This window comes from Lynx rufus, unplaced genomic scaffold (assembly GCF_022079265.1).
Source record: "Lynx rufus isolate CCGP_SWC_20201006 ecotype Redwood Valley unplaced genomic scaffold, mLynRuf1.p SCAF_59, whole genome shotgun sequence".
Taxonomy (NCBI): domain Eukaryota; kingdom Metazoa; phylum Chordata; class Mammalia; order Carnivora; family Felidae; genus Lynx; species Lynx rufus.
In genome coordinates this window covers 242,317-267,091 of record NW_025814877.1, presented here as the reverse complement: position 1 = coordinate 267,091, position 24,775 = coordinate 242,317, and the positions used below count along the sequence as shown (strand labels likewise).

At 38.4% G+C, this 24,775-nt stretch overlaps 1 protein-coding gene across 1 annotated transcript in view; it reads left to right on the top strand.

Moving 5' to 3' along the window:
• The first annotated feature begins 265 nt into the window (after positions 1-265).
• LOC124527891 (uncharacterized) overlaps positions 266-24,775 on the top strand; it is a 159,115-nt gene continuing 134,605 nt past the window's right edge. Inside the window, exons 1-6 of the mRNA XM_047101181.1 lie at positions 266-355; positions 12,823-12,933; positions 13,314-13,355; positions 14,995-15,057; positions 15,692-15,793; positions 24,043-24,147. Of these exons, the coding sequence (XP_046957137.1) occupies positions 12,858-12,933; positions 13,314-13,355; positions 14,995-15,057; positions 15,692-15,793; positions 24,043-24,147 (388 nt within the window). The 5' untranslated portion in view covers positions 266-355; positions 12,823-12,857. The remainder of the gene's footprint in view (positions 356-12,822; positions 12,934-13,313; positions 13,356-14,994; positions 15,058-15,691; positions 15,794-24,042; positions 24,148-24,775) is intronic.

Genomic DNA, 24,775 nt, shown 5'->3' with positions numbered 1-24,775 from the left:
TTGGTGACGTTTAGAACATGTACCTAATCTGAACGAATGCACTGATAATTAAATCCTTTTCAACAAAATTCTGTGTGGTAGCATCACTTTAGAGAAAATATTTATCTACAATGAATTATTTGACCTGGAAGGTCATACTGAACTTACTTGTGCAAAGAGAACATGGTTGACTGTGGCTCTTGGTTACTCCCCAGGCAGAAGAAAATAGCGATTTATCAGATGAAGGCTGTAATTCTCTTGCAACCAACTTGCCATCGAGACATATTGACAACAAGAAAGACATCAAGTTTTCTCAAATGACACAGAAGACAATTTCACACGAAATTAGGGGTTTGAGGCTAGAGCACAAAAAAAGGTAAGTTAAACTCTGAACTCACTTAATTGAATTACACTGCTGCAAGCTTGAGAGAACCAAAAATGTAGCTCCTATGTTCTCATAAGGTGCTAAATGTGGAGGATCATGCATATTTGTGGCCTTTCTTTTGGTATAGTTTTAACTCCTAGGTAGCCGTTCTTTTCATTTTTTTTCTCATTTCTCTCACAGCTATGTGGAAGCCTCTAAGCCACCATGGGCTTCTAGTTATAGCAGAGCAATTATCCATATGCCTGCAAGTTTGTCTTTTTTGACAAAATAATGTATTTAAGTCTACAATGTGAAGATTTAATATATGTTTACATTGTGAAATGATTACCACCTTTTACTCATTTCACATATTTACCTTATTTACTTACCTATGTTGGTGAGAACACTTAGGTTCTACTCTCTTAGCAAATTTCCATTGTGCAATATAGTGTTATCAACTATAGCCATAATGTTATGCATTAGGCCCACAGACCTTATTTATCTTTTAACTGAAAGTTTCTACCCTTTACCAGCCTCTCCATTTTCTTATTTCCCCCACCTCCATCCCCTGAAACCACCCTTCTACTCTCTGTTTCTATGAATTTGGCTTTTTTAGAGTCTACATATATATAAGATCATCCAGTATTTGCCTTTCTATGTCTGACCTATTTTACTTCACATGATGCCCTCAAGGTCCATCCATGTTGCATGGCTGGGTAGTATTCCTGTGTGTGTGTGTGTGTGTGTGTGTGTGTGTGTGTGTGTGTGTGTCTGTGTGTGTGTGATGACACATCTTTAGCCATTTATCTGTTGATTGACATTTATATTGTTTCCATACCTTGGCTGTTGTGAATAATGCTGTGATGAATCTAGGAGTGCAGATATCTCTTTGAGAGTGTTTTCATTGCCTTCAGATATATAGCCAGAAATGGAATTGCAGGATCATATTGTAGTTATATTTTTAATTTAAAAAAAAAAAAATTTTTTTTTTTTTAACGTTTATTTATTTTTGGGACAGAGAGAGACAGAGCAAGAACGGGGGAGGGGCAGAGAGAGAGGAAGACACAGAATCGGAAGCAGGCTCCAGGCTCTGAGCCATCAGCCCAGAGCCTGATGCGGGGCTCGAACTCACGGACCGCGAGATCGTGACCTGAGCCGAAGTCGGACGCTCAACCGACTGAGCCACCCAGGCGCCCCTATATTTTTAATTTTTTGAGGAAACTCCACATTGTTTTCCATAGCGGCTGCACCAGTTTACATGCCCACCAGCAGTGCACAAGTGTTTCCTTTCCTCCACATTCTTGCCAATACTTGTTTCTTGTCTCCTTGAAAACAGCTATTCTAACAGGTGTGAGATGATACGTCATTATGGTTTTGATTTGCATTTCCCTGATGATGAGCGATTGTGAGCCATTTCATGTACCTGTTGGCCATTTGTATGTCTTTTTTTGGAAAAATGTCTATTCACGTCCTTTTAAAATTGGATTATTTATGTTATTGAGTTGTATGAATTCCTTGTATATTTGAATATTAACTCATCAGATATATGGTTTGCAAATATTTTCTCCCATTCTATAGATTCCCTTTTCATTTTGCTGATGGTTTCCTTCGCTGTCCAGAAACTTTTTAGTTTGATGTAGTCCCGCTTGTTAATTTTGCTTTTGTTGCCTTTGCTTTTTGTGTCAAATCCAAAACATTATTGTCCAATGTCGAAGAGCTTACTATGTTCTACAAGTGTTACTATTTCCTTTTCAAAATTGCTTTAGCTCTTTGAGGTCTCTTGTGATTCTGTACAAATTTTAGGATTATTTATTCTACTTCTGTGCAAAAAATGCCAGTGGAATTTGGACAGGAATTGCATTTAATATATAAATCACTTTGGGTAGTATAAGACATTTTAAAAATATTAATTCTTCCAGTCCACAAACACAAAACATCCTGCCACTTATTTGTGTCTTCTTCAGTGTTTTTCATTAATGTTTTATGGTTTTCGGTGTACTCATCTTTCACCTCCTTGGTTAAGTCTGTTTCTAAATATTTTGTTTTTTGATGCTATTGTAAATGGGATTGTTTTCTTAATTTATCTTTCTGATAGTTTCTTGTTAGTGTATAGAAATACAACTGATTTTTGTCTATTGATTTTGTAATCTGTTTGACTTGGGTACAGATCAGAGGTTCCCATGATCCCTACTCAGGTTTAATTAATTGCTAGAGCATCTCACAGAACTCAGGGAAACATTTATGTTCAGCAGTTTATTAAAGGACATGACTGAGTATACAGAAGAATAGTCACATGAAGATATTCATTGGGTGAGGTTTGGGAGGGTCCCAAGCGCAGGAGCTTCTGTCCCCATGGGGTTGGGGTGTGTCACCCTCCTAGTCTGTTGATGTGTTCACCAAGCTAGAAGTTCTCCAGAGAGAGGAAGGGGACTGGAAATGGAATTAATAATTGATCCTACCTACATGAATAAGCCTCCATAAAAATCTCAATAGTATAGGCCTATTCAGAGATCTTCCAGGTTGGTAAACACATCCACATACCAGGAGGCTGATGTCCTCCCAAATCCTTGGGGACAGAAGCTCCTGTGCTAAGATCCTGCCAGACATTGCCCTATGTATCCCTTCATCTGGCTATTCACCTGTATCTTTTATCATATTGAAGAAAGTAAACTGGTAAACATATGTAACTATTTTTCTAAGTTCTGTGAGCTCTTCTAGCAAATTAATCAAATCCAAGGAGGGTCTTTTGGGAGCCTCTCATTTATAGGTGATGAGTCCGAAGCACAGGTCACAATCTGGAGTTGTGATTGGCACAAGTGGGGTGGGAGCAGCCTTGTGGGACAGATCCCTTAACCTGTGGAATCTGACAGTCTATCCAAGTAGATAGTGTTAGAATTGAGGTAAATTGTAGGACCCAGTTGGTGCCACACCCAGTTGGTGTGGCAGAGAATTGCTTGGTGGTGGGGAAGAATACCTGACACATCTGGTGTCAGAAGTGTTGTGAGTGTGGTAGTCGTGGAGGAGTAAAGGAGAAACACAGAAGAAGAATGGGTTTTTCCCTATCACATTTGGGGTATCACATGTGGGGTATCACATTTACTGTTTTGCCTATGTTGAACTATCCTTGAATTCCAGAAATAAATCCCACTAGATCATGTTCTATGATCCTCTTAATGCACAATTGAAATATTAGTATATTGTACTAATACTGTACAATATTAGTATTGTACTAATTAGTATTAATATTGTATTGTACTAATATAATGTACTATTGAAATATTGTGTTGAGAATTTTTGCATCTATGTTTTTTAAAAAAAATTTTTTTTTCAACGTTTATTTATTTTTGGGACAGAGAGAGACAGAGCATGAACGGGGGAGGAGCAGAGAGAGAGGGAGACACAGAATCGGAAACAGGCTCCAGGCTCTGAGCCATCAGCCCAGAGCCTGACGCGGGGCTCAAACTCCCGGACCGCGAGATCGTGACCTGGCTGAAGTCGGACGCTTAACCGACTGCGCCACCCAGGCGCCCCTGCATCTATGTTTATCAGGGATATTGGACGGCAGATTTCTTTTCCTGTAGTGTCCTTGTCTGGTTTTGTTACCTGTAATGTTGGCCTCATAAAACAAGTTTGGAAGTGTTCCCTCCTGTTCAGTTTTTGGGAAGAGTTTGAGAAGGATTGGTGTTAATTCTTAAATGTTTAGTAGAAATCACCAGTGAAGCCATCTTGGACTTTGTTGGGAGGTCTTTGATTACTGATTCAATCTCCTTACTAATAATTGGTCTGTTCACATTTTCTTTTTTTTTTTTTTTAATTTTTTTTTTTCAACGTTTATTTATTTTTTTTGGGACAGAGAGAGACAAAGCATGAACGGGGGAGGGGCAGAGAGAGAGGGAGACACAGAATTGGAAACAGGCTCCAGGCTCTGAGCCATCAGCCCAGAGCCCGACGCGGGGCTCGAACTCACGGACCGGGAGATCGTGACCTGGCTGAAGTCGGACGCTTAACCGACTGCGCCACCCAGGCGCCCCGGTCTGTTCACATTTTCTATGTCTTCATGATTCAGTCTTGTATGTTTCTAGAAATTTATAAATTTCTTTTAGGTTATCTAATTTGTTGGCATATAATTGTTCATAGTAATTTCTTATGAGCTTTAGTATTTCTGTTATCAGTTGAATGTCTCCTCTTTATTTCTGATTTTGAGACTTTTCTTTTTTTCTTAGTCTAGTAAGATTTGTCCGTTTTGGTTATTTTTTCAAAAGACAAACTCTTAGCTTCTTTTATCTTTTCTATTGTCTTTTTAGTCTATATTTCTGAGCTTTGTTATTTCCTTCCTTCTATTAACTTTGGGCTTAGTTCCTTTTTTCCTTCCAGTTCCTTGAGATATAAAGTTAAGTTGTTTATTCGAGATCTTTCTTTTTTCTGTTTTTTTAAGTTTTATTTTTTAACGTTTATTCATTTTTGAGACACAGAGACAGAGTGTGAGTGGGGGAGGGGCAGAGAGAGAGGGAGACACAGAATCCAAAGCAGGCTCCAGGCTCTGTGCTATCAGCTGTCATGTGAGATCATGACCTGAGCCGAGCGGACTCTCAACCAACTGAGCCACCCAGGTGCCCCTCTTTTTTTCTTTATGTAGGTGTTTATCTCTATAAACATTTTTCTTAGAACAGCTTTTGCTGCCTCCAGTAAGTTTTGGTATATTGTGTTTTCATTTACTTTGTCTCCAGGTATTTTTTATTTCCCTTTTGATTTTCTCTTTGACCAATTGGTTGTTCAGGAACATATTGTTTAATCGCTACATATGTGATTTTTTTTCAGGTTTTTTTCTTGTAATTGATTTCTTGTTTTATACCTTTGTGGTCACAGAAGATGTTTGATATGATTTCAGTCTTCTTAAGATTTTAAAGACGTGTTTTGTGGCCTAACAAATTATCTATCCTGGAGAATGTTGCATGTGTGCTTGAGAGAATGTATATGCTGCTGCTGTTGGATAGAATGCTCTCTATATGTCTGTTAGGTCCATTTGGTTTCCAGTATAGTTGAAGTTCAATGTTCTCCTTCATTTTTCTCTAGTTAGTCTATCTACTGTTGAAAGTGGGGTATTTAAGTGTCCCTTACTATTGCTGCATTGCTGTCTATTTCTCCCGTCAGATCTGTTAGTATTTGTTTTATATGTTTAGATGCTGTAATATTGGATACATAAACATTGCAGTTGCTATATCCTCTTGATTAATTCACCCCTTTATCATTATGTAATGATTCTTGTTTGTCTCTTGTTATAATTTTTGGCTTAAAAACATACATTGAGGGGCACATGAGTGGCTCAGTCGGTTGAGCGTCCGTCTACAGCTCAGGTCATGATCTCACAGCTCGTGGGTTTGAGCCCCGCATCAGGCTCTGTACTGACAGCTCAGAGCCTGGAGTCTGCTTCGGGTTCTGTGTCTCCCTGTCTCTCTGCCCCTAACCCACTTGCATTCTGTCTCTGTCTCTCTCAAAAATAAATAAACATTAAAAAAAAAACAAAACATACATTGATGGGAGCACCTGGGTGGCTCAGTCAGTTAAGCGTCCAACTTCAGCTCAGTTCATGCTCTCACGGTTCATGAATTGGAGCTCCACATGGGGTTCTGTGCTGACAGCTCAGATTCAGATTCTGTGTCTCCCTCTCTCTCTCTGCCCCTCCCTCAATCATGCTCTCTCTCTCTCTCTCTCTCTCAAAAATAAACATTAAAAAAAACCACGTATTGAGGGGTGCCTGGGTGGCTCAGTTGGTTAAGTGACTGACGTTCGCTCAGGCTGTGATCCCATGGTTCATGGGTTTGAGCCCTGTGTTGCTCCCTGTGCTGACAGCTCAGAGCCTGGAGCCTGCTTTGGATTCAGTGTCTCCCTCTGTCTCTGCCCCTCCCCCTCTCACTCTCTGTGTCTGTCGCTCTCTCAAAAATAAACAAACATTAAAAAAATTAAAAAAACAAAAACCAAAAAATATTTATTGAAATTTATTTTGTCTAATATGAATATAGCTACATTTGCCCTCTTTTGGTTTCCATTTTCATGGAATATCTTTTTCCATCCCTTGACTTTCAGTCTATAAGTGTCCTTAAAGCTGCAGGGAGTCTCTAGGAGGCAGCAGATATTTCGTTCTTTTTTTTTTTTTTCTTTTAATCTATTCAGCCACTCTGTCTTTTGATTGGAGAATTTAGTCCATATACATTGAAGGTGATTATTGATAGGTATGGACTTACTATTGCCATTTTGTTGCTTGTTTTCTGGCTTGGTTGCTTGTTTTCTTTGTTCCTTTCTTCCTCTTACTGTCTCTCTTTGTGATTTGATGATTTTCTCTAGTGATATACTTAAAATTATGTTTTTTAACTTTTAAGTAATCTTTACAACCAATGTGGGGCTCAAACTTACAACCTCGAGATCAAGAGTCGCATGTTCCACTGACTGAGGCAGCCAGGTGCCCTTCTAGTGATATACTTTGATTCCTTTCTTTTTATCTTTTGTATATTTACTGTAGGTTTTTGCTTTGTGGTTACCATAAGGCTTATATAAAACATCTTATAAGCCTATTTTAAACTGGTAACAACCTAACTTCAAATGTATACAAAAGTTCAGCATTTTTACACCTCACTCTCATTTTGGTTTTGATGTCACCACTTATGTCCTTTTATATTTGTGTATCCATTAACAGATTATTGTTGTTATAGTTGTTTTTAATACATTTATCTTTTAACCTTTATGTGAGAGTTATATGTGATTTACCTTCCACCATTACAAGATTTCAGTATTCTGAATTTAACTATATGTTTACCTCTACCAGTGAGATTTACACTTTCATTTGTTTTCATGTTACTAATTAGCATCCTTTCATTTTAGCTTGAAGAACTCCCTTTAACATTTCTTTTTTCTTTTTTAGTGTTTATTTATTATTTTTGAGAGAGAGAGAGAGAGAGAAAGAGAGAGAGAGAGACAGTGTGAGCAAGGGAAGGGCAGAGAGAGAGGGAGTCACAGAATCTCAAACAGGCTCCAGGCTCTGAGCTTTGAGCACAGAGCCTGACATGGGGCTCGAACTCATGAGCTATGCGATCGTGACCTGAGCTGAAGGTGGACGTTCAACCGACTGAGCCACCCCGGCACCCCCACTTTAACATTTCTTATAAGGTCAGTCTATCTAGTGTGATGAACTCCTTTAGCCTTTTTTTTTTTTTTTTTTGTCTGGGAAACTATCTGTCTTTCGGTTCTGTAGGACAGCTTTGGGGGGGTGGAGTACTCTTGGTTGGCAGGTTTTTGTTTTTGGTATTTTTTGCCCCCAGGATTTTAAATATACCATACCACTGCCTTCTGACCTGCAAGGTTCCTGCTGACAAATCTGGTGATAATCTCATGGAGAATCCCACTATTCCTTTATGTTCAGTGACAAAAGGCAAAATAATTATTTCTAGAACATCACAATAAAACTTGTCACCTAGGAAGGAATGGGAGATGGTGGAAGTGTTCCTTTACATTCTTTCATTAGCACTGTATAAACTAGGTTACCGGGGAGACACAATGCCCTAGAAGAATAGGGTACAGAACAAATGTTTTCACTTATTCATTATTTATAGTAAGTCATCCCAATTCTGTAAAATGTTTGAGGCATCTCATAACATAAACACACTTATACTTTAGAAAAATAATAAAGGATTTGAAAAATCATGTAGTAATGTGGAAATCATAATTGTTCCAGAAATATGAAGATCTCAATGGAGATATATGGGGAGAGGATGGGTGATATAAAGTAGCAGTAGATTCTAGATTATGACTCACTTGTGTGTTATAAAATCAACTTAGGAGGTCACTAACCGGTATTTTGTTTAAAAAGAAATTCGAATAGTATTGAAGACACTAGAGTGTTTTTCACATAATAAGTATTACTTTGTGAAATTACTTCAGTTCTCTCTCTTTGTATATGTGTACTACATCTCAATAGAAATGTATTTTATACTCTGGGTCGTAATCAAAAGAGTTAAAGTCCTTCCCTTTGTGAGTGGAGGACTGCAGAGGAGACTAATAATAGGGCAGATTCAGGGGGGCTAAGAGCAAGGCAATGGCACTCTGAGGGCAGGAATTCATGGGATTGGACTTAAAGGGATAGAGAGTCAAAAGGGCAAGGTACCTGCTAAGGAAGGGCAGTGAGGTAGGTGCATGATAAAAATTACCTCTATATCACAATTTTGCTTGGGGCCAAATTCATCTGAAGATGTTACAGATTCAATCCATTCATTGTCCTTTGTATTACTTAAGTAGCCCTTGTATAGCAGGTTACTGTAAAAAGAAGGAGCCACTTCTGCTAAAGAGCTTTTAATTTTGCTTTTAGTTCCTTTATAAGGAAGAATAAGGTATTTCTTATAAAATGCTGAGTTATAGACCAATTGATGGGAGTTCTGAATAGGAACAAGCCTGTGGTTGTTTGCATAGTGACTATCAAATTTATCTACACGTTAAAATCACCTGGCTGTCTTTTTTAAGTTTTAATTTGAATTCCAGTTAACATATAGTATAATATTGGTTTTAGGTATACAATTTAGTGGTTCAACACTTAATCTGTTGAAGTTAATCTGATCAAGTCTTTAAAATTCTACAACCATGGTGATATAATTAGCAAAATCCAGACTGTGGAAAATCTATAGGACAAATTGCCTGGCAATAGTGATAATGAGGATGATAAAAGACATGGAAAAAGAGCCTATAGATAAAAAAGAGATCTAAAAGACACATCAGTCAACAAACTGTAATGGTGACCTTACTGAATCCTGATGCAGAGTGTTAATAAATTTTGACATTTATGAAACAATTGGAAATTTGAACACTGACCATGTTTGATGATACTAAGAACTTATTGTTAACTTTTAGGGTGTCATAATTGTGTTTTAAATGTGTTTTTTTAAAAGAAAAAACACCTTGGGGCACCTGGGTGGCTTAGTCAGTTAAGCGTCTGACTTCTGCTCAGGTCATGATCTCGCAGTTTGTGAGTTCGAGCCCTGCGTTGGGAGCCTGGGGCCTGCTTCAGATTCTGTCTCTCTTTCTCTCTCTCTCTCTCTGCCCCTCCTCTGCTTGTGCGCTGCCTCTCTCAAAAATAAACATTAAATTTTTTTTTCAAAAAGAAAAGAAAAAACACCTTGTAGAAATTAATATTAAAATTTTCACTCATGAAATAATATGATGTTGGAATTTGCTTCAAAATAATAAGAAACGGGAGTAGGAATATAGCTGAAATAGGATTGCTTATCATTGAAGCTGGGTGATGGGTACATGGGAAGATTGTCACATTATTCTTTTTAACGTCTACTTATTTTTGAGAGACAGAGACAGAGCATGAGTGGGGGAGGGACAGAGAGAGAGGGAGACACAGAATCTGAAGCAGGCTCCAGACCCTGAGCTGTCAGCACAGAGTCCAGTGCGGGGCTCCAGCCCATGAACCATGAGATCATGATCTGAACCAAAGTCAGACACTTAACCGACTGAGCCACCCAGTCGCCCCAGTCATCACATTAGTCTGTCTACTTTTGTGTATGCTTGAAATTTTCTATAGATAAAAGATGAAAAAAAGAAAAAGTAAGAAAAAAAAGCAACTCAGGAATTATTCCAATTTTCTGTGCAATTTAGGTATGAAACATCAATATTCCTCTGTGGAGAAGAGAAATCCTCTGATTTTTCAGGAGAGAAAAAGTTCAGAAGAAAGAAAAGTTTACAAGTACAGTTGCATACTGAAAGAACTGAGGTGCATATGATCTGAAAATATTTTACTTTTGAGCGTTGTTTTTAGCTTTCAAACATTCCATCACATTTTAGTCCAAGTATGGAAATGTCACATCAATCAAAATCATTTTTTTTTTGAGAGAAGAGAGAGAGTGCGAGCAGGGGAAAGGGGCAGAGGGGCAGAGGAAAAGGGAGAGAGAGAATCCTAAGCAGGCTCCACACCCAGCATAGAGCCTGACATGGACTTGATCTCATGACCATGAGATCATGACCTTAACTGAAATTCGTGCAGACACTTAACCTACTGAGCCACCTAGGTACCCCTGAAATGTCACAATCTTAAATATTTCTTCTTCTTTCTCTTCCTTCCCCTGTTCCTCCTCTTTTTCTTCTTTTTCTTCCTCCTCCTCCTCGTCCTCCTCCTCCTTCTTCTTTTTTTTTTTTTTTTTTTTACAAAAAATGTAACAAGGAACCCATTCAGAAGAATATGACATTTTCCCCTTCCTTCTGCATTAGATCTTTATTTTTATTACTATGCTCTCTGTTAACACTTCTGCTGTTGTAACAGTGACCCTGAGCATTCCTTGGCTGTGGCAACATAACTTTAATCTTGGCCCCCGTCTTGCTCTATATATGGTCTTCTCCCCTGTGTTTATATCTCAAGTCTCCTTCCATTTTTATAAACACTTCATTGTATATCTCATCTTGAGATCCTTAACTTTGTTCCCTCTCCACAGACCGTTTATCCAAATAAAGTCACATATACAGGTTCCAAGGATTAGGATATGGACATATCTTTTTGGGGCCACCATTCAGCCTGCTTCATTCACTATATGATGTACTTAGATATACTGTCTATCTCATCTGGGTAATTTCTCCCATCTGCTTTCTAGGTTATCTTTCTCCAGCTGAATCTAATCTCTAGTTTAAACTGTCTATTGAGAATTTAATTTCAGTGCCTATATTTTTTACCTCTAGAAACTTTATTTGGTTCTTCTTTTTTTTAATTAAAAAAAAATTTTTTTAACGTTTATTTATTTTTGAGACAGAGCAAGACAGAGCATGAACGGGGGAGGGTCAGAGAGAGAGGGAGGCACAGAATCTGAAACAGGATTAAGGCTCTGAGCTGTCAGCACAGGGCCCGATGCGGGGCTGGAACTCATGGACCGCGAGATCATGACCTGAGCCGAAGTCGGACGCTCAACCGACCGAGCCACCCAGGCGCCCCTGGTTCTTCTTTTTAAAAAGAATTTTTTTTAACATTTATTTATTTTTGAGAGACAGAGAGAGACAGAGCATGAGCAGGGGAGAGGCGGAGAGAGAGGGAGACACAGAATCTGAAGCAGGCTCCAGGCTCTGAGCTTTGAGCACAGAGCCTGACGCGGGGCTTGAACTCACAAACCGCCAGATCATGACCCGAGCCGAAGTCAGACGCTCAACCGACTGAGCCACCCTGGCACCCCCGTTTGGTTCTTCTTATAATCTGCCTTATGTCATGTTTTTTGGTCATGTTCTTTAGTTGTTTCAAGACTGATACCTGATAAAGATAATACAAAGTCCCTGGGGGATCTAAATCTTCTGTTTATTGCTTTGTCTGCTTCTCACTCATTAACTTATGTCCTTGGGTGCTTTGTACTTTTTGTTTATTTTCTCATATATTGTTGATCTAAATCTGTGGGAATCTCACGTGAGTCTGGATCTAGAGTATTCTCCTCCAAGAGAATTTGAATTCTCTTCTGCACTGCGCTTCAGAGATGTGATGGACATGGGACAACTTTAAATGACTTTTTTGGTTTCTGTTCTCCTACCCCACATATTTAGTGTAGATTTGAGTTCTGTACTCATGTGTGGGTAGATCTATCACCATAACTAATCCAGAGGAGTACTCTTTCTTCTCTCTCTCTCTCTTTTTTTCCAGCCTGGAGCTGAGACAAAGACAGATTTTACTCTGCATACTTCTGTGCTTCAAAAGGGGCCTAGACTCCATGTAAACAAGGTTCTAGACTCCACGTAAAATTGAAGACACCTATTATTACAGTCCTCGTTTTCTAAAGTGATGCTTTTCTGTCTACCCAGCTACTTGCCACTTTTGAATCATGCTTATGCATACATGTTAAGTGGATAATTTTCTCAATCATGAGGATGATTTAAAGCATAAGTACCTGTGTTATTTGAAGAACTGTGTTGATTCTCCACATTATTTTGCTCATATAGTCAAAGCCCATATATGTAGCCTGGAATCTGGTGCTCTTCTCTTCACTATACCATAGATTTGCCCTGCTTTGTGAAATCCACTATTTTAAATTGACACGACATTAATTAGATGATTTAGTTGCATACTTAGAAAAACATGACTCTGCAAAAAAAATTCCATAGTTTATTTAAAATTTTAGTGTAGGGGCGCCTGGGTGGCGCAGTCGGTTAAGCGTCCGACTTCAGCCAGGTCACGATCTCGCGGTCCGTGAGTTCGAGCCCCGCGTCGGGCTCTGGGCTGATGGCTCAGAGCCTGGAGCCTGTTTCCGATTCTGTGTCTCCCTCTCTCTCTGCCCCTCCCCCGTTCATGCTCTGTCTCTCTCTGTCCCAAAAATAAATAAACGTTGAAAAAAAAAATTTTTAAATTTAAATGTCCTTAGCCTCTTTTTTTTATGATGAAATTGATACCACCATACATTAGGAATTTATATTATATTTTGATTTTTATTTTAATATCCTCGTAACTTTCTCTTTTGTTGGGTTGCAAGATGATGACCATGACCTTGACTCTATTCTTGAAAACATGGCAATCAAACTTACAGCTGAGGAACTTAATGATGTACCAGTTGCTTCAGATGCTTCAGATGTACCAGTTGATGGTGAGTGATTTAGATATCATTATGCCTTCATGAAAATTTGGGTTTTGCAGCTGACATTTTTTATAGGACTTATGTAGCTGAAATAAGAATTATTTTTTCTCTCAATATATTAATCTAAAGTTGATACTTATTCGTTTATTTAACAAATATTTACTGAGCACTATATATCATGTATTCTGCTCAGTGCCAGAAATACAATGACCACGAAATACAGACATAGTCCTTGACCCAAGGAACTTAATGTCTAGTGTATCACAATTCTTAGTATTCTAGTAGAGGCTGAGAATGTTGCGGGGGCCTCAGTCAGGTTAGTAGTTTTCACAGGAACAAGGGCTTTGGTTTCAGCCAATATGAATGACATTTTTGCTACTTCTATATAGGCATGGGTCATCATATCCTTGGACCAGACTTCACGATTCAAGGTCAGTATTGTATGTATTAAATAAAGTATTAGGATTGAAGTGTGATGTATCACAAAGTAATCCCCACTTTAAATAAACCAAAAAAGAATATATTTAGCTGAGCACAATCCACTGAGGTCAAGCAATATCACCTAGAAACATTTTACTGAATACTGCCTCTTACCTGAAAAAATATTTTTTTCACATGATTCATATACTATTTAGTTATGTCTTTGCCATGGGTTTTATACCCTTCTGATAGGGTGAGTTTTTTTTCCCCAAAAGATATTTTTATTGAATCATTCCTTAATTTTCAAATACTACTGTGTACCAATGAAAAACATGTAGTTAGTTTTTTATTTGCTTCTTTTCTTTATGCTTTTAAGTTTCCCTGGGACATCTGGAAAAAATAATTAAGTGGGACTATCAACAATTGCCAGAGGTTATTTTTAGCTTCAGAAACTCACTTGGGGATGTCAGATAAAAGGCAGAATAGGAACCACCGAAAAACTCTCTCCTCCATAAGAGCAATGAGCAAACGGGCAAAAATTGTCAAAATTAACATTTTCAGAACTGGAAATTAACCAAAGGTTTGCTGCAATCTGGGAGGATTTAAGAGAAAAAAGACTGAATCTCAGTAAGAATAGTGAGCTTTGTGATATTTTAATTTGCCCTATTCCCATCCTCTGTCTTACAGCTCCGTAATAGCCTTGAAAAATAACATTTTCTATTTGCAGTGAAAACTAGTAGCCTGGAAACCACTGGAGGGAGCAGAGGGGAACTGGAGCTCCTTCAAAGCCTTATTGCCTAAGAACTGTCATTATTTGGTCCGTTTGGTGGTTCCTTGGAGTGAGGCTTTATATCTGTCTCCCTTTATGTATGAATTAATAAATGAATAATTCATGAGTATGGAAAGATGAATCAAGAGATAAACTGAAAAGAGCAGAAAAGAATAAGAAAAAATAATAATTATTTGGAGTCATAAAGAACTAATAGCAATTACTGCAGTGGTGGAGTAATAATTAGTCAGCAGCCATACTGAAATGGACGCAGTGATTAGAAAGAAGAGGAGAAAGTATGTTAGTAAAAGACAAGAGATGAGAATTATGGCCTTTACTTCTTTTACTCTTGGTACCTGCATGAGTCTTGTCCCTGCCAGAACAAAGATGAACACAGAGAGCATCAACTGTCCTGTAGAGTTTATGAACTAGTGTGGCATCATAAAATGTTTTTCCTAGACTCCGAGTCCATTTTGCAAATACAAATTGAACCTCAGAAAGCCTGAAATTAAAAATTAAAAATAGGGGCGCCTGGGTGGCGCAGTCGGTTAAGCGTCCGACTTCAGCCAGGTCACGATCTCCCGGTCCGTGAGTTCGAGCCCCGCGTCGGGCTCTGGGCTGATGGCTCAGAGCCTGGAGCCTGTTTCCGATTCTGTGTCTCCCTCTCTCTCTGCCCCTCCCCCGTTCGTGCTCTGTCTCTCTCTGTCCCAAAAAAAATAAATAAACGTTGAAAAAAAAAAAATTAAAAATGGACTCAAATAAAATAGTGGAAATACTGGACTCTGCCTTAAGCTTTTTTACAGTATGGGTACTTTATGTTTTCATTCTAAAGCTCTATCATTTTCTGGATCCCAACTAAGTCTTTTTTTTTTTTTTAACAGCTAATGGGAACTTTGATGTTGGTATCTTAATGGATGGAATGGATGGAATAAAAGCCAAAACAGGTAATAGAATAACAACTAAGAGTAAGATGCTACTAGAAATCTAAGAACCAAATTCTTTCCACTAAATTACAATATAATGCTCTTTCCACATCATGATTGCATGGACTTTTAAAATCTGTCTTACACATCTTATAAAAATGTTTATGTATAAATGCCTACAGTTAGATAATAGATTATCAGAACTTTTAGCAATAAAACTTCAGTGCTCTTTGTTGTTTCCCAAGTCATTATCTGAAATCTCTGCCAATAATTAGCATACCTTCTTTTATGGCGGAAAGCTAAATTCCAGTTTAACACAGTAAAAAGTGAAGGAAAGTTTTGGTAAAGTTAGAGGCGATCTCAAAGCAATAAAAGTGCTGAGAAAACTATTTAGATCAGCAATCTGTATCATTCTAATGTACTGCAAAGTTTATACTCATAATCGCATGCTCTGTTGCCCTGCCTATCATTCAGAGATTATACTAGAAATAACGAGAAACCTCCTCTGTAGGCCCAAAGGCCTATTTTTTAGGCTGGGTCTCTTTTCATTCAGCAGTTAGCTGTAATGCTACAAAGGCAATTTTTTTTTTTAATTGTGTGGAATCACGACATCATTCACAATAATACCAGAAGTCTCCCTTCTTTTGCTTTGAAGGAGAGGTTGAGGTCAATGACATGAAAAAAGTTCCAGGAAACATGGGGATAGAACTCAAAGATAAGAAACAGGGAGAGTTGGTGAACAATCTGCCAGTCGATGGTGAGAATTTCTCTAACAATTCTATTTCATATCTAAGTGAAAAAGATTGTCCAAAAAAATCTTTTACAAGGTAATGACTGTTTTCTCTTATGAAGAAATACCAACGGTGTCGTCTCATTCTTAGTTGGGAACGAGGTGGCTTTAGTCAGAAATCCTGCGACCATGGTTGAGAAATCCTGGCTATTATTCTTGAATACACTGTGAGTCTGAAATTTTAAAATGAGAAGAGGAAAAGGAAGGCATTGAAAAGTATGAAATGGAAACAAATGAGAAATTACAAAGAATAAATGGATGGGAGGGGTTCTGCCTGTTAGAGGGCCAGCAATAACTGCCTTAGGTGCCAGTGAATGAAGAGTGGCCTTATTTTCTCCATTTCATATATTTTTAGAAATTATTGAGAGTATATTTGTACTGTATGGAAAGGTAAAGTCTGACTTTGTGAAATGATGGCTTCTCTGTTGCTTAATAACGAATTTTGGTGAGATTCTGATTTGTATGCTTCTTAAAGCTGATACATCTATCAGGATAGGCTGATGGTTGGCACAGAGGCCTTTTTCATTAATTTATTCTAAATCAAAGGATAACTGACATATAACATTAGTTTCGTGTGTACAACATAGTGATTCAACAATTACACACATTATGAAACACCATGGTAAGTGTAGTTGCCTTCTGTTGTCGTAGTTATTACATTATCGACTCTGTTCCCTATGCTATACTTTTCATCCCTCTGACTTATTTTCTTTATAACTAGAAGTTTGCACCTCTTAATCTTCTATTTCACCTAATCCCCCACCCACCTCTACTTTGGCAACCACCTGTTCTCTCTATTTATGAGTCTGTTGTTTGTTTGTTATACTTTTTAGATTCCACAAGTAAGCAAAATCATATGATATTTGTATTTCTCTGTCTCACTTACTTCATTTATCATAATAGCCTCCAGGTCCATCCATGTTGTCATTAATGGCAAGATTTCATCCTTTTTTTACGGCCGAGTAGTATTCCGTTATGTGTATGTGTACCACATCTTCTTTATCCATTCATCGGTTAATGGACACCTAGGTTGCTTCCCCATCTTGGCTATTGTAAGTAATGCTGCAGCAAACAAAATGGCATAGTATCTTGCCAAATTAGCGTTTCCATTTTTTTCTTGTAAATACCCAGAAGTGGAATTACTAGACCATATGGTACTTCTATTTTTAGTTTTTGGAGGAACCTCCCAACTATTTTCCAGAGTGGCTGCACCAATTTACATTCCCACCAATAGTGCACAAGGGCTCCCTTTTCTCCTCACCTTCACCAGGACTTATTATTTATCTTTTTGATCCTACCCATTCTGATTGGTGTGAAGTGATATCTCATTGGGTTTTGATTTGCATTTTCCTGATGATTAGTGATGCTGAGCATCTTTTCATGTGTCTGTGGGCCATCTACATGTCTTCTTTGGAAAAGTCTATTCATGTGCTCTGCCCATTTTTAAATTGGATTATTTGTCATTTTTCGGTGTTCAGTCATATGAGTTCTTTGCATATTTTGGATTTTAACCCCTTACTGGATATATCATTTGCAAACATCTTCTCCCATTCAGTAGTTGCCTTTTTGTTTTGTTGATGGTTTCCTTTGGTGTGCAATGAAGGCCTTTAAAGATGAAAATATACATAAGATGTTAAATTTTGATACTTGCCACTTTTCAGATATTTTGATAGCATGTTTATGCTTCTTTTAATCCGCCCATACTGTTGCAGACAATGTATGTTCTATCCTGGGGGATAGAGTTCCATAATTTATTGAAAAGTTTACAGGGGCGCCTGGGTGGCGCAGTCGGTTAAGCGTCCGACTTCAGCCAGGTCACGATCTCGCGGTCCGGGAGTTCGAGCCCCGCGTCAGGCTCTGGGCTGATGGCTCGGAGCCTGGAGTCTGTTTCCGATTCTGTGTCTCCCTCTCTCTCTGCCCCTCCCCCGTTCATGCTCTGTCTCTCTCTGTCCCAAAAATAAATAAACGTTGAAAAAAAAAATTAAAAAAAAAAAAAAAAAAAAAAAGAAAAGTTTACAATTTGTGGCAAAGAAGAAAATAAGTCTAGTTTGAAAAGTGATTAATAAACAAAAAGATTAGTAATGGTTAAAGAAATTTACTCAGAAAAAGAAATTTTTCTCTGGGTATCATCAACAAAAAAATCATGCTCATTGGATGGAAGGATGAAATTTGTTATCCCCACTAGTGTATTTCACTGAGTAGCTCACCGATTACCTTTAAAGCTTTCTGCTCTATGGACTGACCAAAGGAAGATATTTTATTCTAACTCTATTATTGAACATATTTTAAATATTTGAACAATGTAGTTAGCTATGTTTTTTGTGCTAGAACTTGTAACTATATATTATCTACAAATTAATAGTTTTGGTCACATTTAAGAGTGACTACATTTTGGTGTTATTTCTTTCAGTTTCCTAGGGGTGAGGATGATTGATATCAACAATCATGTTGATATAACAACAATCACTGTTCTGGAAAACATGAGGTTGAATCTTACAGAAAAGGAACCTAAAAATATGAGACAGAATCTACAAATTAATGCTGAGCATTTAATATAGCATTGAACCACTTGGGAAATCTTGGGCTTATGAAGTGATGGAAAGACTCTCGAAAGCCACTAATTTGGCACTAAGAAGACATTTTAAAAACTCACAGAACACATCTCTAAATAGAAATGAATGCTATCCTAAAAACTTATATTAAGTTTATTATATCAACAACTTCTTTCACTGTGAATCATAAGTAATGCTGAGGTTTCCACAGGCCACAAAAGGCCAGAGAAGAGTCAGAGGGATAGGGAGCATGGAAGTAAGATGAAAAAGAATCTTAAATTGGAAAATCAAATCTAGGTCTATACCGCAGACATTGAAGTGAAGTACTGGCAATTGTTCAGTGGAAGTGACCTGGGAGTTCAGGAAAATGAGAATGGCTCCTGTTCTTGTCTGTAGCAATGAGATCTGTGGTCTAATAGCCGTAAGGCGCTAAAATATACCTTAGGCACCTTTTGCTGTCTCAAGTTGTCCAAGATAAGGTGAAAGGCGACAGGTTCTAGTTTTACCCATCCTATTAAATTTTTCCAGATAATTAGAAAAGTCAAATGAGTCTTGGTACTCCTATTTAAAATGTTAAATGATAATATGAAGACATGAATTACACTTTCTCTCTTTTTTCATATCATTAGCACGGGCTAATTAAGTTAATAATACACAGAAACGAATGCATTTTTAATATTGTGGAAACATTCCATTTTTCTTATTTCCCATCCCTATTGCTTTCCTAAGGTGGGAAGGTTAATGTGGGTAATTTGGACAGCATTCTGGGGGAAATGAGGATTAAGCTCCCAGAAAAGGAACAGAAAAAGCTGACGGAAAACCTGCTACTTAATGGTGAGGATTTTAGAAATAACTGTGTCTTTGAAGGGAGTTAGCGCTTGTGAACATGCATACCAGAATTTCTAAAGCACTCAGAAGATACTTGCAGATCTTAAGGAGGGATTAATTCCTAATGTAAAAGTCCTATTTCTTCATTTTTATAAACTCCAGGGAGCAGAATGAAGTTCTGTTTGTAGTTCATTGTTTCATTTAACACTCTCTGAAAAAACTTCCTTTCCCCCATCATCCCTATATCCTCAAAATATTCAGATTTGTATCTTCAGATCAATTTTCTCACTCAAATATTGTGTGTTATAAGTTTTATGGGACTTTTCTTTCTTTTTAAAGTTTAGTTTTGAGAGACAGAGACAGAGAGAGTGGGGGAGGGTCAGAGAGCGAGGAGAGAGAGAGAATCCCAAGCAGGCTCTGCATTGTCAGCACAGAGCCCAACGCGGGACTGAATTCCACGAACCATGAGATCATGACCTGAGCTGAGATCAAGAGTCAGACACTTAACCAACTGAGCCACCCAGGTGCTCCGCTCAAGGAACCTTGTAACCTATTCCAGTCTGTTCAAGTCTCAGTGACATGGTAGAAAGATGGTTTCATAGACAATGCAGAGATAGAGACCGAAACTTCTATTTTCTTCCAATTTCTTTTTTGTCGTCTCCCCATTCTACCCCCATGTCCTTCTAGTCTGAGGCACCGAATGTCCCTTTTTGGGTTATAATTTACTTTATTGGGACTAATTACAATTTCATTATAGTTAGTAGCTTTATCAAAGGACTCTGTGAATACCCAGAACACCCCAAAACGAAACCCTATATCCTTTAGCTATCACCCTTTTATTCTCTCCCCACCACCCTACAAGCCCTAGGCAACTTACTAATCTATTTTCTGTCCCTATAGATTTACCTATTCTGGACATTTCATATAAGCGGGATAGTATGTAGTCTTTATGATTAGCTTCTTTCACTTAGTATGATGGTTTCAGGTTCATCTATATTGTAGCATGTATCAATATTCCATTCTTCCTTTTTTCCAATTTATGGTGGTAAAATGCACATAACATAAAGTTTACTACCTTAACCATTTTTAAGTGTCCAGTTCAGTGTTATTAAGCACCTTCACATTTTTTGTGCAATGACTACCACCATCCGTCTCCAGAATTCTTTTCATTTTGTAAAATTAAAACTCTGTATCCATTAGGGGCGCCTGGGTGGCTCAGTCGGTTAAGCGGCGGACTTTGGCTCAGGTCATGATCTCGCGGTCCGTGAGTTCGAGCCCCGCGTCGGGCTTTGTGCTGACAGCTCAGAGCCTGGAGCCTGCTTCAGATTCTGTGTCTCCCTCTCTCTCTGCCCCTCCCCTGTTCATGCTTTGTCTCTCTCTCTGTCTCAAAAATAAATAACCGTTAAAAAAACAAAAAAAACCTCTGTATCCATTAAACAAACACTTCCCATTCTCCCCTCCCACGAGCCCCTGACAACCACCATTCTACTTTCTGTCTGTATGGTTTTGACTAATCTAAATACCTTATATAAGTGGAATCATGCAGTATCTATTTTCGTGACTAGTTTATTTTACTTACCCTAATGTCCTCATGTTTCATCCAGGTTGTAACATATGTCAAAATTTCCTTCCTTCTTAAGACTGAATAATATTCTACTATATGTATATATATTCATTCATCCATCAGTGGATACTTGAGTTGCTTCCACATTTTAGTGATTGTGAATATGTTCTGTGAACATGGGTATACAATTTCATTCCTTTTTGTTGCCTAATAACACATTCTGTTGTATGTGTATATGTTGTGTTTATTCACTCATCCTTTGATGGGCATCTGGGTTCTTTCTGCCTTTTGGCTGTAATGAGCATTTCCAAATGTATACAAAGTAGGAAGAATAATATAATGAATGATAAAGAATAAAGAATAATAGAATGAACCTAGATTCAACAGTTATGAAGATTCATCTCACTTGCTTCTTATTTATTTATTTTTAAATTTTAACGTTTATTCATTTTTGAGAGACAGACAGAGACAGAGCATGAACGGGGAAGAAGCAGAGAGAAGGAGACACAGAATCCAAAGTAGGCTCCAGGCTCTGAGCTGTCAGCACAGAGCCTGACGCGGGGCTCGAATTCACAAACCGCGAGATCCTGACCTGAGCCGAAGTCCAATGCTCAACCGACTGAGCCACCCAGGCGCCCCTCTTACTTATTTCAAAGCAAATTTTCATTTAGTCCTTATATACTTCAGTATACATCTTCTTAAAAGTATGGACTTTTTGGGCGCCTGGGTGGCGCAGTCGGTTAAGCGTCCGACTTCAGCTCAGGTCACGATCTCGCGGTCCCTGAGTTCGAGCCCCGTGTCAGGCTCTGGGCTGATGGCTCAGAACCTGGAGCCTGTTTCCGATTCTGTGTCTCCCCCTCTCTCTGCCCCTCCCCCGTTCATGCTGTGTCTCTCTCTGTCCCAAAAATAAATAAACGTTAAAAAAAAATTTAAAAAAAAAAGTATGGATTTTTTTACATGACTGCAATACCATTATACAGTTTATTTTTAAATTTCCCTTCTTTAAAATATTTTTTACAGTGAGCTTATTCAAATAAAAAACCCAACAAGCTTTACACACTGCATCTATTATGACACTTAAATCTCACGTACTCTACAGCTATTCCTCTACCTTCTTTGTCTTTTCTTTTTAGGCACTGATTTTTTTTTAAGAAACTGGGTTGCCGATTGTCTTGTAGCATTTCAATACACTAAAAAAAGAAAAATTTCCCATATACTAAATTTACCCGTTTTTGTCTGTTTTCTCATCTCTCGTTTCTCTGTTGTCCGTATTCCTCATAAACCAGGAATCAGCTCTGATGGCTTAATTATTTTCATCTTCAACATTTTTTGACAACAATACTTCATAAGTAATACTGTTTATTTCACATTGCATTCCATCGGGAGATACAGATCTAGTTTATCTTTTTGAAAACGGCTCTACAGTTGTCCCAGATCATTTATTTAAAAGTCTGTCACCACATCCTTGAATTTGAGATGCCATCCTAACTATATACTTGATTTCCATGTGCACTTGTCTATTTTGAGAATTTACATTCTGTTCTATTGGTCTGCTTATTCATGCTCTAAATTGTGTTGAGTATAACAGCTTTATAATCTTTTGATATGAGTAGACCTAACCCCTCACTCCTCAGCCCTTGTACGCACACACACACGCACACACACACGCTCCCTTGTCCACCACGCCCAGTTCTGGCTGTTCTTTATAGAAACATCTTTTTTGTGTGACTTTTAGTAGGAGTGTATTTGTCTTGTTTTTTTTTTCTTTCATTTTCCATTTGCTGTGTAACATATTTCCTGGTGAGAAGATTGATTTCTTAGGGTTTGAAAACCACTTATATTATGAGAGGACTTATCACATGTACGTGTTTACTGTTGTGCCAAGTTTAAATCCCAACATAATGAAGAAATATGAAAGCATATCATGCACCCTTATTTCTTGTTTTCTGTGGTATAGAAATACTGACTACCCTTTCAACTTTAACATCGAAATCTTCCACATTCAATACAGATCCGCGTTATTGTGAGTCAAGATTTAACCACGTGGTGATGTACCCACTTGGCTGTAGCTCCGGCCTCCGTGGGTGCAGACAATGCCATATGCACGGTGTGCACCAGTAAGAGTGCCCCATAGACACCGTGAGCTGCCCACTAGGAAGCTCGGGAAAGACACACCACTGCTACTTGGCACTAAACCAAGGATTGTCCCAAAGGACTTTCCCGCAGCCCTAGATTCACTAGTGGGTAGAGGATGAGTTCCATGTGGTTCAAGGTCCCCTTCATGTTCCCATACAGCTGTCTTGTTTCCTTCCTCCCTCCTTCCTCCTCTTTCCCCCTTCTTTTCATTTCTAAGCATTTTTTTCTCTTTTTCGGCTATCCTGGGTCATTTTGTACTGTTTCCTATCTCCTGCAGATGCAGATACTTTTAGCTTGTTTTCCATTGCTTTACACATAGGAAGCATAATAGTTTTGTAATTTGTGCCTGATAACTTCTAAATCTAAAGTTTTTATGAGCATGTTGCTGCTGCCTGTTATTTCTGCTTATTCTCTCTCAGGTAACTTGTTTCGCTCTGTGTTTGATTCTTTGGAGTGGGAGCTATTTTCCTTGGAAAATTATAGAAAGAAACCTTTGAGGGTAAGGATGGAAGCATGTTCCTAAGGAATACTTGCCTTTGCTTCTGCTGGGCACTTGGACAGAATCACCCACACTCCATGAGGTCATCAACATGACAGTTCAAATCCAGATGGAGCAAGTATCCTTAGAACAGAAACAGTACCAGGGCTCTGCTTACCTCCCTAGGTTCCTACTTTTGATGAGACTTTGCACTAGTAACGTACTCTCTTATCAGCTCTTCAGTACTTTTGAGGAGATGCTTTTTACATTTTATCCAAGATTTCAGTTTCCAGAGGAAGGTTGGTCTGAATAACATCATCCTCCACATAAATGGAAACAGAACTTGATGATCGATTTTTGTCAGGAGTTGAGGCATCTAATCTGGGAGTTCAGGAAAAAAAAAAAAACAACAAACCCTCATTGTCAGCCACAGTTTGATTTTACCATTTGCTGTGAAAGATTTGAAAATTGCTCATTCACCTGGAAGATTTGTATTCGAATTCTAACATCCTTATTGACCCCCTTGATATATGTGAATAGACTATATTAAATCTTGTTTTCCTCATGAGACTGATAATCATTAATGCACTATGAGTAATGCGAGTGGTCACATTTTGGAATCCGTGAGTTTTCCCCGTATTCTTTACTTTTTCACAAGGAGAGATTGTTGATGTCGATACAATGGATTCTCCTTTGCCACCTATGGGGATGAACCTTTCAGAAGAGGAAATTAATGATCTGACACGTGATCTACCAGCCGACGGTGAGTATTTAAGATATGTTTGAATCGGTTAATCTGAGCTTCTATAAAAGAATCTCTGAAAACTCTACTTTGGCATTAAGAAGACGGAAAACATGAAAGATGACTCAGACTGGAAGTAAACATGTTTTGCCCCTTGACATTTTCAGTAACTTCATTTCCACTTGGAGTATGGCCAAGGCCAAGGCCACTATTAGAACTGAACAAAATTAGAGAGAGACACTGCTGTGGAGGGAAGGGAGTGGGGTGCATTAAATAGAAGAAACTTTAACACAGAAAAAATTTTTTAAAATTATAGAGAAAAGAGAGCAGAGCCCAAAGTGGGAAAGTATTTTTAATTTCTTTTAAGTAAGCTCTAGGCCCAGTGTAGAGCTGAGTTCACAACCTGAGATCAAGAGTTGCATGCTTTACCACCTGAGCCAGCCAGGTACCCCTAAGTGGGAGGTTATTAAAATAGCATTTCTGTCTTTGCCTCACCATTTTCAAGGACATGTAGAAAGGCAGAATAGGGGCGTTTGGGTGATTCAGTCTGTTGAGCGTCCAACTCTTGATTTCGGCCCAGGTCATGGTCCCAGGGATGTGGGATCGAGCCCTGCATCCAACTCTGTGCAGAGTGTGGCCTGCTTTGGAC